The 19,285-nt window shown below is 36.8% G+C and overlaps 1 protein-coding gene across 50 annotated transcripts in view; it reads left to right on the plus strand.

Annotated features, from left to right (window-relative positions):
* RNF180 (ring finger protein 180) overlaps positions 1-19,285 on the plus strand; it is a 256,780-nt gene that overhangs the window by 214,320 nt on the left and 23,175 nt on the right. For 15 of the 50 annotated variants that reach the window (XR_014061724.1, XR_014061726.1, XR_014061718.1 and 12 more), the window contains one exon: positions 12,974-13,068. The exons of the other annotated variants lie outside the window; for them this stretch is intronic. Coding sequence is in view for 10 of the 15 variants with exons in the window: in XM_081518267.1 (XP_081374393.1) it covers positions 12,974-13,068 (95 nt within the window). In the remaining 5 variants the exon portion in view is untranslated. The remainder of the gene's footprint in view (positions 1-12,973; positions 13,069-19,285) is intronic. 50 annotated transcript variants of the gene reach the window in all.

The following is a 19,285-nucleotide window of genomic DNA, read 5'->3' on the forward strand; positions in this document are numbered from 1 at the left end:
ATTATGGCGTTAAAAAGATGAATATTAAATGAGGTGTATACTCACAAATTTCCGCAGCTATTCAAGTATTAGTTCATTAAAATTAATAAGATAATGTGAAACCGTTTTAATGTTTCTAGATTTATAATTTGCTACTAAAACTTGCAAACAACAGATGTAAACTTCAAATCTTTACTTCACTAGTATCAGGCTTGTGCTATATTAAAATATTTAAAACAGAAACTTCGTAACTATGCAGACAATGAAGTATTTTTTATTAGCAAAGTTCTATCCTGTATATACACATTTTAACTTTTTTAGAAAGTTGAGAAATTTTAGGTACTACTTATTGGTGAACAATTCTATTATTTTGGTAATACAGTAGAGGTTCTAGTGTTTTCCACTGTCACTTAAAATACATGTTCTATTGCATTTCTGATGGGCTGAAATATTATGTTGATATAAAGCAAGATTATATAAAAATTACATATTTTGTAGTAAAATTTGAAAATATAATATATCTTGGAAACAGTTTCTAACCTGTTAAGTTTTCCTTCAATACTATATTTAAATATCCTTTTTCCTAAAATATTAAAGTGAGAAAAATAATAATATATGGCATAGGAACTGCTCTTTCAGTTGTTACTTCTTCTGGTCTGAGAAAATGAAAGGCCATTAGGATAGTTTCTAAAAATATTCCAAGAAAATTTAAAAAGAGACAATTTGTCTTTCTAGAAACTTTCAATCACTCTGAAATATGTATTATACTTTCAATTTATTTAATTCTACATTGCTTATGTGGTATGTCCTAAGATTTCACACAGAACAAAAAAGAATAAGATTACTAGTTTATTTTCAAAAGAGCTTATACAAACAACTAGTGGCCAAATATAAGACTTTTCGAATTGATTTGAAAATATGACTTCCTGTCATATGGGTGCTGATTTCTCAGGAATAGTGGCAGAGCTTTGAAAAGATAAAATGAATCTGAATTAATCGTGCCTTTAATCTCAAAGGGAAAATAACCTCTCAAGCAGATAAGGTGCTTTTTTCTTAAATTGAGTTGTCATTAAATTAATGGAGTCTGACTTTCCTGAAAAATATTTCCTATCAGGTTGATCTTCAAAATATTTAACAGCTAGTAACATAGTATTTCTACATACATGAATCAAAAATTAGAAAATACATTCCTTTTCATTCACTTAAGTGACTATATATATAAAACTGATAATCAGCTGATGTAATTCATAGCATAAATTAACCAAATTATTCCAATAATTTCTGTTTGTAGACTTAGAAGCATTAAAAATAATTTTTTGTTTGATATAGATATGGCTAGTTAAATGATGCCCTTTCTGAGCCACATCAACATTTTAGGAATCAGTGAATTAAAATGGACTGGAATGGGTGAATTTAACTCAGATGACCATGGGCAAGAGTCCCTTAGAAGAAATGGAGTAGCCCTCATAGTCAACAAAACAGTACGAAATGTAGTACTTGGATGCAATCTCAAAAATGACAGAATGATCTCTGTTCGTTTCCAAGGCAAACCATTCAATATCACAGTAACCCAAGTCTATGCCCCCTAAATCAAATCCCCTATGATTATACAGTGGAAGTCAGAAATAGATTCAAGGGATTAGATTTGATAGAGTGCCTGAAGAAATATGGATGGAAGTTCGTGACATTGTACAGGAGACAGTGATCAAGACCACCCCCAAGAAAAAGAAATGCAAAAAGGCAAAACGGTTGTCTGAGGAGGCCTTACAAATAGCTGAGTAAAGAAGAGAAGTTCAAGGCAAAGGAGAAAGGAAAGATATACCCATCTGAATGCAGAGTTCCAAAGAACAGCAATGAGAGATAAGAAAGCCTTCCTCAGGGATCAGTGCAAAGAAATAGAGGAAAACAATAGAAAATGGGAATGACTAAAGATCTCTTCAAGAAAATTAGAGATACCAAGGGAACATTTCATCCAAAGATGGGCACAATAAAGGACAGAAATGGTATGGATTTAACAGAAGCAGAAGATATTACGAAGAGGTGGCAAGAATACACAGAACTATACAAAAAATATCTTCACGACCCAGATAATCACAATGCTGTGATCACTCACCTAGAGCCAGACATCCTGGAATGCGAAGTCAAGTGGGCCTTAGGAAGCATCACTATGAACAAAGCTAGTGGAGGTAATGGAATTCCAGTTGAATTATTTCACATCCTAAAAGATGATGCTGTGAAAGTGAGGCACTCAATATGCCAGCAAATTTGGAAAACTCAGCAGTGGCCACAGGACTGGAAAAGGTCAGTTTTCATTCCAATCCCAAAGAAGGGCAATGCCAAAGAATGTTCAAACTACCACACAATTGCACTCATCTCACACGCTAGCAAAGTAATGCTCAAAATTCTCCAAGCCAGGCTTCAACAGTACGTGAACCATGAACTTCCAGATGTTCAAGCTGGATTTAGAAAAGGCAGAGGAACCAGAGATCGAATTGCCAACATCCATTGGCTCATAGAAAAAGCAAGAGAATTCCAGAAAAACATCTATTTCTGCTTAATTGATTATGCCAAAGTCTTTGACTGTGTGGATCACAACAAACTCTGGAAAATTCTTAAAGAGATGGGAATACCAGACCACCTGATCTGCCTCCTGAGAAATCTGTATGTAGGTCAAGAAGCAACTGTTAGAACCAGACATGGAACAATGGACTGGTACCAAATTGGGAAAGGAGTACATCAAGACTGTATATTGTCATCTTACTTATTTGACTTGTATGCAGTGTACATCATGCAAAATGCCAAGGTGGATGAAGCACAAGCTGGAATCAAGATTGCTGGGAGAAATATCAATAACCTAAGATACACAGATGATACCATCCTAAGAGAAATTAAAGAGCCTCTTGATGAAGTGAAAGAAGAGAGTGAAAAAGCTGACTTAAAACTCAACATTCAAAAAACAAAGATCATGGCATCTGGTCCCATCACTTCATGGCAAATAGCTGGGGAAACAATGGAAGCAGTGATAGACTTCCTTTTCTTGGGCTCGAAAATCACTGCAGATGGTGACTGTAGCCATGAAATTAAAAGATGCTTGCCCCTTTGGAGAAAACCTATGACCAACCTAGACAGCATATTAAAAAGCAGACATTACTTAGCAGACAAAGGTCCATCTAGTCAAAGCTATGGTTTTTCCAGTAGTCATGTATGCATGTGAATGTTGCACTGTAAAGAAAGCTGAGCACCAAAGAATTGATGATTTTGAACTGTGGGGATGGAGAAGACTCTTGAGAGTCCCTTGGCCTGCAAGGAGATCCAACCAATCCATTCTAAAGGAAATCAATACTGAATATTCATTGGAAGGACTGATGCTGAAGCTGAAATTTCAATACTTTGGCCACCTGATGCAAAGAACTGACTCACTGGAAAAGACCCTGGTGCTGGGAATGATTGAAGGCTGGGAGAAAAGGGGATGACAGAGGATGAGATGGTTGGATGGCATCACCAACTCGATGGACATGAGTTTGAGCAAGCTCAGGGAGTTGGTGATGGACAAGGAAGCCTGGTGTGCTGCAGTCCATGGGGCCACAAACAGTCGGACCCAACTGAGCGAATGAACTTAGCTAAGCATGATCTGACAAAGTAGATGTATCAGATAACAAGTTTTAGTTATGAATTTAACCATCCCTGGGTTATTTTCTTAATTTCTTATTTAGTTTCAAATGAGAGACCCCCTACTGTGTTTCTTAAAAGGATTCCTATGAGTCTTTTGGTCAGGACAGTTCTTCATTGTATGAGACTTACCCAACATTGTTGAACAATTGAGCACACCAGATCGCAAGTAGACCCTCCTTTTATTGTAATTAGCAGTATTCCTCCATATATTTGCAAATACCTCCCACCATCAACCCCATGGAGGTTACATACAGATTCAAACACTAATAAAAGTTGCTCGTTCTTTTTTCTTTCAGCTTTTTTGGCAGTATCAATGCTGCCACCCCACCCCCCAAAATTAAGAATTTAAAATGTACGGTGTGATAATTTGATATATGTATGCACTGTGAAAGATTCCCTCCACAGCTAGTCAGTTAACACACTGCCATCACACATGGCTTTTTTTTTTAAGTTTGTTTTTATTTTTGGGGTGTGTTTTTGGTGAGACTATTTAAGTTCTACTTTCTTAACAGACTTCAGTTATACAGTACAGTGTTATTAACTATAATCACATTAGTTCCTCAGACTTTATCCATCTTATAACTGAACGATTGTACCCTTTTACCAGCCTCTCCCTATTTCCCCCACTCCTAGCTCTAAGCAACCATTTCTTTACTCTGTTTCCATAAGGTTTTTCTGGTTTGTTTGTTTTTGTTTTTAGATTCCATGGATAACTTATAACATGCAGTATTTCTTTCTTTGTCTTGCTTATTTCACTTAAGACAATGCTCTCCATATTTACCTATGTCAAAATGGCAGATGAGGATTTCCTTCTTTTATAAGGCTAATATTACTCCATAGGGCTTCCCTGGTGGTTCAGAAGGTAGCAAATCCACCTGCAATTCAGGAGACCCGGATTTGATCCCTGGGTCAGGAAGATCCCCAGAGAATGAAATAGCTACCCACTCCAATATTCTTGCCTGGACAAGTCCATGGACAGAGGATCATCACAGGCTACAGTCCATGGGTCACAAAGAGTCAGACACAACTGAGTGACTAACACTTTGACTTTCATTATTCCATTATATATATAACACCTTGTCTTTATCCATTTACCCATCAACAGACACTTAGGTAGTTTACATACCTTGGTGTATATCTCTTCCAGATATGATTTTGTTTACCTTATGTATGTACCCAGAATTAGGATTACTGAATCTATAGTAGTTCTATTGTTATATTTTTGAGGAGCCTCCATGTTGTTTTCCGTAGGGCTACAACAGTTTTTTCCTCACATCTTCTCCAGTTACCTCTTGCATTTTCAACAATAATCATGCTAACAGGTGTCAGTTGATATCTCATTGTGGTTTTGATTTGCATTTCCCTGATAATTAGTTTGGTGGCTCAATGGTAATGAATTGGTATTACCATCAGTGGTAATACCCACTCCAGTATTCTTGCCTGGAAAATAACATGGACAGAGGAGCCTGGTCGACTACAGTCCATGGGGTCACAGAGTCGGACATGACTGAGCTACTGAACATGATAATTAGTGATGTTAAAAGCACCTTTTTATGTACCTGTTGTCCATTTGAATGTCATAAAGTTATCTTAAATTTTGTCAGATGATTTTTCTGCATCTATCAAGGTGATTATCTGATTTTTATCTTTCATTTTGTTAATGTGGTGTATCATATTGATTCACAAACATTGCACTATTCTTTCATCCCTGGAATAAATCCTACTTGATCATGTTACCTGATCTTTTTAATATTCTGTTCCATTCATTTTGTTTACATTTTGTTGAGGATTTTTGCATTTATGTTCATCAGGAATATTGAGCTATAATTTTCTTTTCTTGTAGTATCCTTGTCTAGCTCTCATATCAGAGTAATGCTGGACTAGTAGAGTGAATTTGGTAGTGTTCCCTCTTCTTCAGTTTTTTGAAGGAGCTTGTAAAGGATTAGTTTTTCTCTAGATTTTTGGTAGAACTCATCAGTGAAGCCATCTGGTCGTGGATTTTTATTTGAATGGAAGTTTTTGGTTACTAATTCAGTCATCTTACTAGTATTTGAGCTATTCATATTTTCTGCTTCTTCATGAATCAGTCTTGGTAGGCTGTATGTTTCTACAAATCTAAATTTTATCTAGGTTGTCCAATTCAGGGGCATATAATTATTCAGTCTCTTATTCTCCTTTGTATTTGTATATTATCAGTTGTAAGGTCTTTTTCACTTATAATTTTATTTTTTGTCTTTTTTTGGTAAACCAAGCTAAAGGTTTATATCTACTTTATCGTTTAAAAACCAACTTTAAGCTTCAGTGATCTTTTCTATTGTCTTTTTAGTTTATATTTAATTTATATTTCACTTATATTTCATTTAATTCTGCTCACATCTTTGTTATTTCCTTCCTTCTACTCACTTTGAAAGTGAGAGAGGAGAGTGAAAAAGTTGGCTTAAAGCTCAACATTCAGAAAACTAAGATCATGGCATCTGGTTCCATCACTTCATGGGAATTGGATGGGGAAACAGTGGAAACAGTGTCAGACTTTATTTTTTTGGGTTCCAAAATCACTGCAGATGGTGATTGCAGCCATGAAATTAAAAGATGTTTACTCCTTGGAAGGAAAGTTGTGACCAACCTAGATAGCATATTAAAAAGCAGAGACATTACTTTGCCAACAAAGTTCCGTCTAGTCAAGGCTATGGTTTTTCCAGTGGTCATGTATGGATGTGTGAGTTGGACTATAAAGAAAGCTGAGTGCCAAAGAATTGATGCTTTTGGACTGTGGTATTGGAGAAGACTGTTGAGAGTCCCTTGGACTGCAAGGAGATCCAACCAGTCCATCCTAAAGGAGTCCTTCCTGGGTATTCATTGGAAGGACTGATGTTGAAGCTGAAACTTCACTACTTTGGCCACCTCATGCGAAGAGTTGACTCATTGGAAAAGACCCTGATGCTGGGAAGGATTGGGGGCAGGAGGAGAAGGGGACAACAGAGGATGAGATGGCTGGATGCATCACTGACTCAATGGACATGAGTTTGGGTATACTGCGGGAGCTGGTGATGGACAGGGAGGCCTGGCGTTCTGCGATTCATGGGGTCACAAAGAGTCGGACAGACTGAGCGACTGAACTGAACTCACTTTGGGCATAGTTTCTTTCTCTAGTCCTTAAAATGTAAAATTAGGTTGTTTGTTTGACCTTTTATCTTAATGTAGACATTTATTACTATAAACTCCCCTCTTAGTCCTGCTTTTCCTGTGTCCCATAAGTTTTTTTTTTTTTTTAATAAATTTATTTATTTTAGTTGGGGGCTAATTACTTTACAATATTGTAATAGTTTTTGCCATACATTGACATGAATCAGCCATGGGTTTACATGTGTTTCCCTTCCTGGACCCCCCACCCACCTCCCTCCCCATCCCATCCCTCTGGGTCATCCCATTGCCCCGGCCCTGAGCCCTTGTCTCATGCATCGAACATGCAATGGTGTTCTGTTTCACATATGATAATATACATGTTTCAATGCTATTCTCCCAGAACGTCCCACCCTCACCTTCTCCCTCAGAGTCCATAAAATTGTTCTATGCATCTGTGTCTCTTATTCTGTCTCGCATATAGGGTTATCATTACCATCTTTCAAATTCCATATATATGCATTAGTATACTGTATTGTTGTTTTTCTTTCTGGCTTACTTCACTCTGTATAATGGGCTCCAGTTTCATCCATCTCAGTAGAACCGATTCAAATGTATTTTTTTTAATGGCTGAGTAATATTCCATTGTGTATATGTACCACAGCTTCCTTATCCATTCGTCTGCTGATGGACATCTAGGTTGCTTCCATGTCCTGGCTATTGTAAACAGTGCTGTGATGAACATTGGGGTACACGCGTCTCTTTCAATTCTGGTTTCCTCGGTGTATATGCCCAGCAGTAGGATTGCTGGGTCATATGGCAGTTCTATTCCCAGTTTTTTAAGGAATCTCCACACTGTTCTCCATAGTGGCTGTACTAGTTTGCATTCCTACCAACAGTGTAAGAGGGTTCCCTTTTCTCCACACCCTCTCCAGCATTTCTTGCTTGTAGACTTTTGGATAGCAGCCATTCTGACTGGTGTGAAATGATACCTCATTGTGGTTTTCATTTGCATTTCTCTAATAATGAGTGATGTTGAGCACCTTTTCATGTGTTTGTTAGCCATCTGTATGTCTTCTTTGGAGAAATGTCTGTTTAGTTCTTTGGCCCATTTTTTGATTGGGTCGTTTATTTTTCTGGAATTCAGCTGCAGAAGTTGCTTGTATATTTTTGAGATTAATTGTTTGTCTGTTGCTTCATTTGCTATTATTTTCTCCCATTCTGAAGGCTGTCTTTTCACCTTGCTTATAGTTTCCTTTGTTGTGCAAAAGCTTTTAATTTTAATTAGGTCCCATTTGTTTATTTTTGCTTTTATTTCCAATATTCTGGGAGGTGGGTCATGGAGGATCCTGCTGTGATTTATGTCGGAGAGTGTTTTGCCTATGTTTTCCTCTAGGAGTTTTATAGTTTCTGGTCTTACGTTTAGATCTTTAATCCATTTTGAGTTTATTTTTGTGTACGGTGTTAGGAAATGTTCTAGTTTCATTCTTTTACAAGTGGTTGACCAGTTTTCCCAGCACCACTTGTTAAAGAGATTGTCTCTTCTCCATTGTATATTCTTGCCTCCTTTGTCGAAGATAAGGTGTCCATAGGTGCGTGGGTTTATCTCTGGGCTTTCTATTTTGTTCCATTGATCTATATTTCTATCTTTGTGCCAGTACCATACTGTCTTGATGACTGTGGCTTTGTAGTAGAGCCTGAAGTCAGGCAGGTTGATTCCTCCAGTTCCATTCTTCTTCCTCAAGATTGCTTTGGCTATTCGAGGTTTCTTATATTTCCATACAAATTGTGAGATGATTTGTTCTAGTTCTGTGAAAAATACCATTGGTAGCTTGATAGGGATTGCATTGAATCTATAGATTGCTTTGGGTAGTATACTCATTTTCACTATATTAATTCTTCCAATCCATGAACACGGTATATTTCTCCATCTGTTTGTGTCCTCTTTGATTTCTTTCATCAGTGTTTTATAGTTTTCTATATATAAGTCTTTTGTTTCTTTAGGTAGATATATTCCTAAGTATTTTATTCTTTTTGTTGCAATGGTGAATGGTATTGTTTCCTTAATTTCTCTTTCTGTTTTCTCATTATTGGAGTATAGGAATGCAAGGGATTTCTGTGTGTTAATTTTATATCCTGCAACTTTACTATATTCATTGATCAACTCTAGTAATTTTCTAGTAGAGTCTTTAGGGTTTTCTATGTAGAGGATCATGTCATCTGCAAACAGTGAGAGTTTTACTTCTTCTTTTCCTATCTGTATTCCTTTTATTTCTTTTTCAGCTCTGATTGCTGTGGCCAAAACTTCCAAAACTATGTTGAATAGTAGTGGTGAAAGTGGGCATCCTTGCCTTGTTCCTGACTTTAGGGGAAATGCTTTCAATTTTTCACCATTGAGGATAATGTTTGCTGTGGGTTTGTCATATATAGCTTTTATTATGTTGAGATATGTTCCTTCTATTCCTGCTTTCTGGAGGGTTTTTATCATAAATGGATGCTGAATTTTGTCAAAGGCTTTTTCTGCATCTATTGAGATAACCATATGGTTTTTTTCTTTCAATTTGTTAATGTGGTGTATTACATTGATTGATTTGCGGATGTTAAAAAAACCTTGCATTCCTGGGATAAAGCCCACTTGGTCATGATGTATGATCTTTTTAATATGATGTTGGATTCTGTTTGCTAGAATTTCATTAAGGATTTTTGCATCTATGTTCATCAGTGATATTGGCCTGTAGTTTTCCTTTTTTGTGACATCTTTGTCTGGTTTTGGAATTAGGGTGATGGTGGCCTCATAGAATGAGTTTGGAAGTTTACCATCTTCTGCAATTTTCTGGAAGAGTTTGAGTAGGATAGGTGTTAGCTCTTCTCTAAATTTTTGGTAGAATTCCACTGTGAAGCCGTCTGGTCCTGGGCTTTTGTTTGCTGGAAGATTTCTGATTACAGTTTCGATTTCCGTGTTTGTGATGGGTCTGTTAAGATCTTCTATTTCTTCCTGGTTCAGTTTTGGAAAGTTATACTTTTCTAAGAATTTGTCCATTTCTTCCAAGTTGTCCATTTTATTGGCATATAGCTGTTGGTAGTAGTCTCTTATGATCCTTTGTATTTCTGTGGAGTCTGTTGTGATCTCTCCATTTTCATTTCTAATTTTGTTGATCTGATTCTTCTCCCTTTGTTTCTTGATGAGTCTGGCTAATGGTTTGTCAATTTTGTTTATCTTCTCGAAAAACCAGCTTTTAGTTTTGTTGATTTTTGCTATGGTCTCTTTTGTTTCTTTTGCATTTATTTCTGCCCTAATTTTTAAGATTTCTTTCCTTCTACTGACCCTGGGGTTTTTCATTTCTTCCTTCTCTAGTTGCTTTAGGTGTAGAGTTAGTTGATTTATTTGATTTTTTTCTTGTTTCTTGAGGTACGCCTGTATTGCTATGAACCTTCCCCTTAGTATTGCTTTTACAGTGTCCCATAGGTTTTGGGTTGTTGTGTTTTCATTTTCATTCATTTCTATGCATAATTTGATTTCTTTTTTGATTTCTTCTGTGATTTGTTGGTTATTCAGAAGCGTGTTGTTTAGCCTCCATATGTTGGAATTTTTAATAGTTTTTTTCCTGTAATTGAGGTCTAATCTTACTGCATTGTGGTCAGAGAAGATGGCTGGGATGATTTCAATTTTTTTGAATTTACCAAGGCTAGATTTATGGCCCAGGATGTGATCTATCCTGGAGAAAGTTCCATGTGCACTTGAGAAAAAGGTAAAATTGATTGTTTTGGGGTGGAAAGTCCTGTAAATATCAATTAAATCTAATTTGTCTATTGTATCATTTAAAGTTTGTGTTTCCTTGTTAATTTTCTGTTTAGTTGATCTATCCATATGCATGAGTGGAGTATTAAAGTCTCCCACTATTATTGTGTTATTGTTAATTTCCCCTTTCATACTTGTTAGTATTTGCCTTATATATTGTGGTGCTCCTATGTTGGGTGCATATATATTTATGATTGTTACGTCTTCTTCTTGGATTGGTCCTTTGATCTTTATGTAGTGTCCTTCTTTGTCCCTTTTCACATCCTTTATTTTAAAGTCTATTTTATCTGAAATGAGTATTGCGACTCCTGCTTTCTTTTGGTCTCCGTTTGCATGAAATATGTTTTTCCATCCCTTCACTTTCAGCCTGTGTGTGTCCCTAGTTTTGAGGTGGGTCTCTTGTAGACAGCATATATAGGGGTCTTGTTTTTGTATCCATTCAGCAAGCCTTTGTCTTTTGGTTGGGGCATTCAACCCATTTACATTTAAGGTAATTATTGATAAATATGATCCCGTTGCCATTTACTTTGTTGTTTTGAGTTCGTGTTGAAACATCCTTTCTGTGTTTCCTGTTTAGAGAAGATCCTTTAGCATTTGCTGGAGAGCTGGTTTGGTGGTGCTGAATTCCCTCAGCTCTTGCTTGTCTGTAAAGCTTTTGAATTCTCCTTCATATCTGAATGAGATCCTTGCTGGGTACAGTAATCTGGGTTGTAGATTATTCTCTTTCATTACTTTAAGTATGTCCTGCCATTCCCTTCTAGCCTGAAGGGTTTCTATTGAAAGATCAGCTGTTATCCTTATGGGGATCCCCTTGTGTGTTATTTGTTGTTTTTCCCTTGCTGCTTTTAATATTTGTTCTTTGTGTTTGATCTTTGTTAATTTGATTAATATGTGTCTTGGGGTGTTTCGCCTTGGGTTTATCCTGTTTGGAACTCTCTGGGTTTCTTGGACTTCTGTGACTATTTCTTTCCTCATTTTAGGGAAATTTTCAACTATTATCTCCTCGAGTATTTTTTCATGGCCTTTCCTTTTATCTTCTTCTTCTGGGACTCCTATGATTCGAATGTTGGGGCGTTTCATATTGTCCCAGAGGTCCCGGAGGTTTTCCTCATTTCTTTTGATTCTTTTTTCTTTTTTCCTCTCTGCTTCGTTTATTTCCATCATTCTATCTTCTACCTCACTTATCCTATCTTCTGCCTCCGTTATTCTACTGTTGGTTCCCTCCAGAGTGTCTTTTATCTCCTTTATTTCATTATTCATTCTATATTGACTCCTTTTTATTTCTTCTAAGTCCTTGATAAACATTTCTTGCATCTTCTCAATCTTTGTCTCCAGACTATTTATCTGTAACTCCATTTTGCTTTCAAGATTTTGGATCATTTTTATTATCATTATTCTAAATTCTTTTTCAGATAGATTCCCTATCTCCTCCTCTTTTGTTTGGCTTTGTGGGCATTTCTCATTTTCCTTTACTTGCTGAGTATTTCTCTGCCTTTTCATCTTGTTTAGATTGCTGTGTTAGGCGTGGCCCTTCTGTATTCTGGTAGTATGAAGTTCCTCTTTATTGTGGAGGTTCCTCACTGCGGTTGGGGTTGGACAGGTGGCTTGTCAAGGCTTCCTGGTTGGGGGAGCTTGTGTCGGTGTTCTGGTGGGTGGAGCTGGATTTCTGCTCTCTAGAGTGCAATGGAGTGACCAGTATTAATTTTTGAGATGTCTATGGATCCATAAGTTTTTATAGGTTGTGATTTTATTTTCATGCATCTCAAGGCAATTTCTGGTTTATCATTTTGCCACTAGCTGACATCCCCTAACAAAATGGCATAATTCAGTGAAAGCAGTCAGCACTCCATGTCTGTAGATGTGAAACCTGTAGATACAGAGGGCCAAATGCATCCTCTTGATGAACTAGCCCCTTTATTACAACGACCTTCTTTGTCTCTTGTTATAGTCTTTGACTGGGCTTATTTTGTCCAATCGAAGTATGACTACCCCTGCTTTTTAAAAATTTGCATGAAGCATCTTTTTCCATCCCCTTAAGACTATGTGTGTCTTTAAAGCTAAAGTAAATCTTTGTAGGCAACATATATACACCATGTTTTTGAAGAATTTAATCCATTCACATTTAAAGTATTGATAGGTATTGACTTATTATTGCCATTTTGTTATTATTTTGTTTGTTTCATTTTTCTGTTGTTCCTTTATTTCTCTTATTCTCTTTCCTTGTAATTTGAGGGATTACCATTTTCCTCTGTAATGATTTTCTATACTGGTATGCTTTGCTTGCTTTCTCTTTATTTTTTGCATATCTACCAGAGATTTTGTGTGTGTACTTGATCTTACAGCATAATCATATATTTTATTGTCTTAAAAATATTTTATGTTTATTAATTTCTTTCCTTACAGTATTATTGCGATGTAATGGACATGAAGCACTATATAAAGTACAAGGCATGCAGCATAATGATTTGACTTACATACCTTATGAAATGATTACCACAGTAAGTTTAGTGAAACTCTATCATAAAATAGAAAATAAGAGAAAAAGAAAATTTTTTTCTTTTTGATGAAGCTCTTGGGATTTACTCTAACAACTTTCATATATAACATAGAGCATTGATTATATAAGTCATGTTATACATTACATCTCTAGTACTTATTTATCTCAAAAGGATGTTTGTACCTTTTGATGACCTTCATCCAATTCCCCCTCCCCTCACCCACTACCCCTCCACAACTCTGATCTCTTTTTTTCTATGAGTTAGTTTATTTGGTCTCTTTTGAAGTATGATGGACCTGCAACATCATTTTAGTTACTGGTGTGCAACATATTGATTAGGTATTTCTGTACAGTACAAAATAATCACAGTATAAGTCTAGTAACCATCTGTCACCATACAAAGATATGACATTATTATTGACTATTTCCCCACGATATAATTTCTTTTTAATGACTCATTTATTTTGTAACTGGAAGTTTGTAACTCTTCACTTTCCCTCAATTTATTTCATCCCCCTCCCCATCTGGCAGCCATTTGTTTGTTTTCAGTATCAATGACTCTGTTTCCATTTTGTTTTGTTCATTTGTTGTTTTTCGCTTTTTACATTCCACCAGGGAAGTCCAAAAATAATTTTTCTGTCCTTGTGTATGCTAAGTCACTTCAGTCATGTCCAACTCTTTGTGTCACCAGGCTCCTCTGTCCATGGGATTCTCCAGGCAAGAATACTGGAGTGGGTTGTGATGATCTTCTCCAGGGGATCTTCCCAACCCAGGGATTGAACCCGTGTCTCTTATGTCTCCTGCATTGACAGGCCGGTTCTTTACCACTAGTACCACATATAAGTAAAATCATATGATATTTTACTTTCTCCATCTGACTTACTCCACTTAGCAAAATACCCTCCAGGTTCATCCATGTTATCACAAATGGTGAGATTACATTTTATATGGCTAAGAAATATGCCATTATACATATATGTATGTCTGCATCTTTTCTATCCGTCTATTGATGGGCATGTAGGTTGCTTGCATATATTGGCTATTGTGATTATGTTAAAAATAATATAGGGATGCATCTGTTCAGTTCAGTCGCTCAGTCATGTCCGACTCTTTGCAACCCCATGGACTGTAGCTTGCCAGGCCTCCTTGTCCATCACCAACTCCTGGAGTTTACCCAAGCTATCTCCATTGAGTCCATGATGCCATCCAACCATCTCATCCTCTGTCATCCCCGTCTCCTCCCACCTTCAATCTTTCCCAGCATCAGGGTCTTTTCAAATGAGTCAGTTCTTCGCATCAGGTGGCCAAAGTATTAGAGTTTCAGCTCAGCATCAGTCCTTCCAATGAATATTCAAGACTGATTTCCTTTAGGATGGACTGGTTGGATCTCCTTGCAGTCCAAGGGACTCTCAGGAGTCTTCTCCAACACAACAGTTCAAAAGCATCAGTTCTTCAGCACTCAGCTTTCTTTATAGTCCAACTCGCACATCCATACGTGACTACTGGAAAAACCATAGCTTTGATTAGACAGACCTTTCTTGACAAAGTAATGTCTCTGCTTTGTAATATGCTGTCTAGGTTGGTGATGACTTTTCTTCAAGGAGCAAGCATCTTTTAATTTCATGGTTAGAGTCCATCTGCAGTGATTTTGGAGCCCCCAAAAATAAAGTCTGTCACTGTTTACACATCTATTTGCCATGAAGTGATGGGACCAGATGCCATGATCTTAGTTTTCTGAATGTTGAGCTTTAAGCCAACTTCTTCACTTTCCTCTTTCACTTTCATCAAGAGGCACTTTAGTTCTTCTTCACTTTCTACCATAAATGTGGTGTCATCTGCATATCTGAGGTTATTGATATTTCTCCCGGCAGTCTTGATTCCAGCTTGAGCTTCAACCAGCCCAGCATTTCGCATGATATACTCTGCATATTAGTTAAATAAGCAGGGTGACATTATACAGCCTTGACATACTCCTTTTCCTATTTGGAACCAGTCTGTGGTTCCATGTCCAGTTCTAACTGTTGCTTCCTGACCTGCATACAGATTTCTCAAGAGGCAGGTCAGGTGGTCTGGTATTCCCATCTCTTTAAGAATTTTCCACAGTTTGTTGTGATCCACATAGTCAAAGGTTTTGCATAATCAATAAAGCAGCAATAGATGTTTTTCTGGAATTCTCTTGCTTTTTCTATGATCAAACAGATGTTGGCAATTTGATCTCTGGTTCCTCTGCCTTTTCTAAATCCAGCTTGAACATCTGGAAGTTCACGGTTCATGTACTGTTGAAGCCTGGCTTGGAGAACTCTGCATTTAAATGGGTATATCTTTCCTTTTCTCCTTTGCCTTTAGCTTCTCTTCTTTTCTCAGCTATTTGTAAGGCCTCCTCAGACAGCCATTTTGCCTTTTTGCATTTCTTTTTCTTGTGGATGGTCTTGATCCCTGCCTTCTGTACAATGTCATGAACCTCCGTCCATAGTTCTTCAGGCACTCTGTCTATCAGATCTAGTCCCTTAAATCTATTTCTCACTTCCACTGTATAATCGTAAGTGATTTGATTTAGTTCATACCTGAATGGTCTAGTGGTTTTCCCCACTTTCTTCAATTTAAGTTTGAATTTGGCAATAAGGAGTTCATGATCTGAGCCACAGTCAGCTCCCAGTCTTGTTTTTGCTGACTGTATAGAGCTTCTCCATCTTTGGCTGCAAAGAATATAATCAATCTGATTTCAGTATTGACCATCTGGTGATGTCCATGTGTAGAGTCTCCTCTTGTGTTGTTGGAAGAGGGTGTTTGCTATGACCAGTGCGGTCTCTTGGCAAAACTCGATTAGCTTTTGCCCTGCTTCATTCTGTACTCCAAGGCCAAATTTGCCTGTTACTCCAGGTATTTCTTGACTTCCTACTTTTGCATTCCAGTCCCCTCTAATGAAAAGGACATCTTTTTTGGGTGTAAGTTCTAGAAGGTCTTGTAGGTTTTCACAGAACTGTTCAACTTCAGCTTCTTCAGCATTACTGGTCAGGGCATAGACTTGGATTACTGTATGTTGAATGGTTTGCCTTGGAAACAAACAGAGATCATTCTGTCGTTTTTGAGACTGCACCAAATACTGCATTTCAGACTCTTTTTTTGACTATGAGGGCTACTCCATTTCTTCTAACGGATCTTTGTCCACAGTAGTAGATATAATGGTCATCTGAGTTAAATTCACCCATTCCAGTCCATTTTAGTTCACTGATTCCTAAAATGTCAATGTTCACTCTTGCCTTCTCCTGTTTGACCACCTCCCATTTGCCTTGATTATGGACCTAACATTCCAGGTTCCTATGCAATATTGTTCTTTACAGCATTGGACTTTACTTCCATCACCCATCACATCCACAAGAGGGTGTTGTTTTTGCTTTGGCTCTGTCTCTTCATTCTTTGTGGAATTATTTCTCTGTTCTTCTCCAGTAGCATATTGGGCACCTACTGACCTAGGCAGTTCATCTTTCAGTGTCATATCTTTTTGCCTTTTCATACTGTTCATGGGGTTCTCAAGGCAAGAATACTGAAGTGGTTTGCCATGCCCTTCTCCATGTATGTAGGGATGCATACATCTTTTCAAATTCTGTTTTCATTTTCTTTGGAAAAATACTCAGAACTGGAATTGTTGGATAACATGATAAGTTCTATTTTTGATTTTTGAGGAAACTCCATACTGTTTTCCATAGTGGTCGCACCAATCTACATTTGTACCAACAGTGTATGAGGGTTTTCATTATTCTACATCCTTGCCAACACTTGATATCTTTTTAATAATAGCCATTCTGATGGATATAGAGTGACAGTGTAATGTTGAAGTATGTTTCCTATATACTCACTTTGAGAATTTTTTCAGTAAATGGATATTAAATTTTTTTGGATATTAAATTCATCAGAGGCATTTTCAACATCTATTAAGATGATCATGTGGTATATCACAACAACTAATTTGAGGATACAGAGCCATTCTTATATTGCTGAGGTAAATTGTAAATGATCATGTTCTCTGAGCCTCTTAATGTTTTACTGGATTTGATTTCCCAACATTTTGTCGAGGTTTTATGTATCTGTATTCATCAGGGATATTGACCCATAATTTTCCTTTCTTGCAGTGTTTTTGTCTGGCTTTTGTTATCAGGGCAATTCTGGCCTAGGAAAATGAGTTTGGAAGGGTTTGAAAAAGATAGGCTTAATTCCTTTTTAATGTTTGATAGAATTCACCTATGAAGCCTTCTGATTCTGGACTTTTGTTTGCTGGAGTTTTTAAATTACTTATTCAGTTTCATGACTGGCATTTGGTGAATTCATATTTTGTGTTTCATTCTGATTTGGTCTTGGGAGACTGTAAGTTTCTAGGAATTCATCCATTTCTTCTAGATTATTCATTTTATTGGCATATAATTGTCATAATAATCCCTTTTGATCCTTTGTATTTCTGTGGTGCTGGTTTTAACTTCCCTCTCATTTTTTTTATTTTATTGGGTTGGCCAAAAAGTTCTTTTGGGTTTTTTGATTAAACCCCTTTCAGAGAAAGACAGGCTATTTTGTCTTCTCCATCTGCACTGAGCCTTGGTGGAATAGCCAGTTAAGAATTGCTACTTTGTTTGCTGTCGTCCTATAGGACTTATGAATGGAAGCCCTTTAAATAACTATCAGAGTCAGTTGATATGGGGACCCATACCTTGTTTGGCAGGCATAAAATTGGTGTGCAGATGTGTGTACCTGCTCAAGTGAGTACTAGTGACTTTAATCAGGTGGACAGAGAAGTCAGGACAGGTGTATCCACTGACGTTCCTTGGGAAGATGCAGGCCAGCCCCTAGAGCTCTCTAATTAGAAGCCTGGCCCTAGGCAGCAACTTGTAAAGTATGCAGATAAAGTTCTATTCAGGGAAAGACTGGCATATGAGTGATCTTGCCTGATCCTTCCACACTGAGCCCTTGGGAGATAGCCATGGCAGTGCTAGTATGCCTATTAATAATTGCTTCTTTGTTATTATCTCCTGGATCTCATGTACATAAGCCCGGTTAGATTTCTGAGGTGGGTGTTTTGAAACTCCCTCTATTGAATGTCTCAAATATATTGGAGTACTAGATGTAGAGTCCAAACCCTTTGTTCCTCAGGGATGAGCTGGGGGTTCATTCCCAATTATACAGTACTGTGTGAGGAACGGGTTTATGACAAGAGTGTGCCTTGGCCTTTCAGACCCGCTTCAGTGTGGCTATTTTTTCATTCATCTGGTGTGTAGCATCAGAGGGAATTTCTCCATGTGTAGATCTACATTCATTTTGTCTGTGGGAGTAGGAGAGCTCAGGAAACTCCTGCATTGCCCTTTTGGTTGACTCCTACCTCAGTGGCTTCTAACTAACCAGGTTACTCAGTATTTTAGTGTCAGAGAAAAGATTTTTAAAATAAGGTAGTATATATTTATATATGCAGCAAAATGGATTTAAAATAATTATCTTCTCAAAAGGCAGTTTGAAATAGTTTCAACATAAAATGTCAAGCTAATGAGAGAATTTTGCATTATCTTACATTTTGAAATATCTGAAATTTAATGTACTATCATAGACATAGTAACAAAAACTAGCTTTATGATCCAGCCTCATCACTTCCAGTATGACCCATGGCAAACCAATAAACTGTCAAAGCCTCAAGCTCTTTTTGTATTTTTAATTTGTAAATTGAAGAACATATTTATTTTAAAGGACTTACTCACAATTATCATGATCCAAAACACTGTTTCACAACCTAAATGATTTTCTTTGTAACATTTCCTGGCACGAGATAACCTTTGTAATATGTTGGATATTAGGTTAAGATTTCCAGACTAAATTTACTGTAAAAATTTACCACTGAACCTCAATTTTTAGCATTAGAGCTGTGTAACTAGACTCATTGATAAAATCTAGTTATTCTGAATTCCATGTTATTATAAATCAAGGAAAATAAGATTTTATTTTACATAAGAAAACCATTAAATCTTGTTACATGCAAAATATGCTCAATTTTTAGCATAAAACATTATATCTAATTGAACATACATTTTATATAATACTTTTTGTTTAAAATAAAACACAAAAACTAGGGATTGTCTAAATCTTAGACAACCACTCACTCAAAACTAATACCACTAAGTGATTTCATAGTGGTTATTCACTTTTTAATAGACAAGTGGTTTTCTGGTATTTATTATATATTT

Source organism: Giraffa tippelskirchi, chromosome 8 (genome assembly GCF_054371585.1).
Source record: "Giraffa tippelskirchi isolate mGirTip1 chromosome 8, T2T-mGirTip1v1.2.pri, whole genome shotgun sequence".
NCBI lineage: Eukaryota > Metazoa > Chordata > Mammalia > Artiodactyla > Giraffidae > Giraffa > Giraffa tippelskirchi.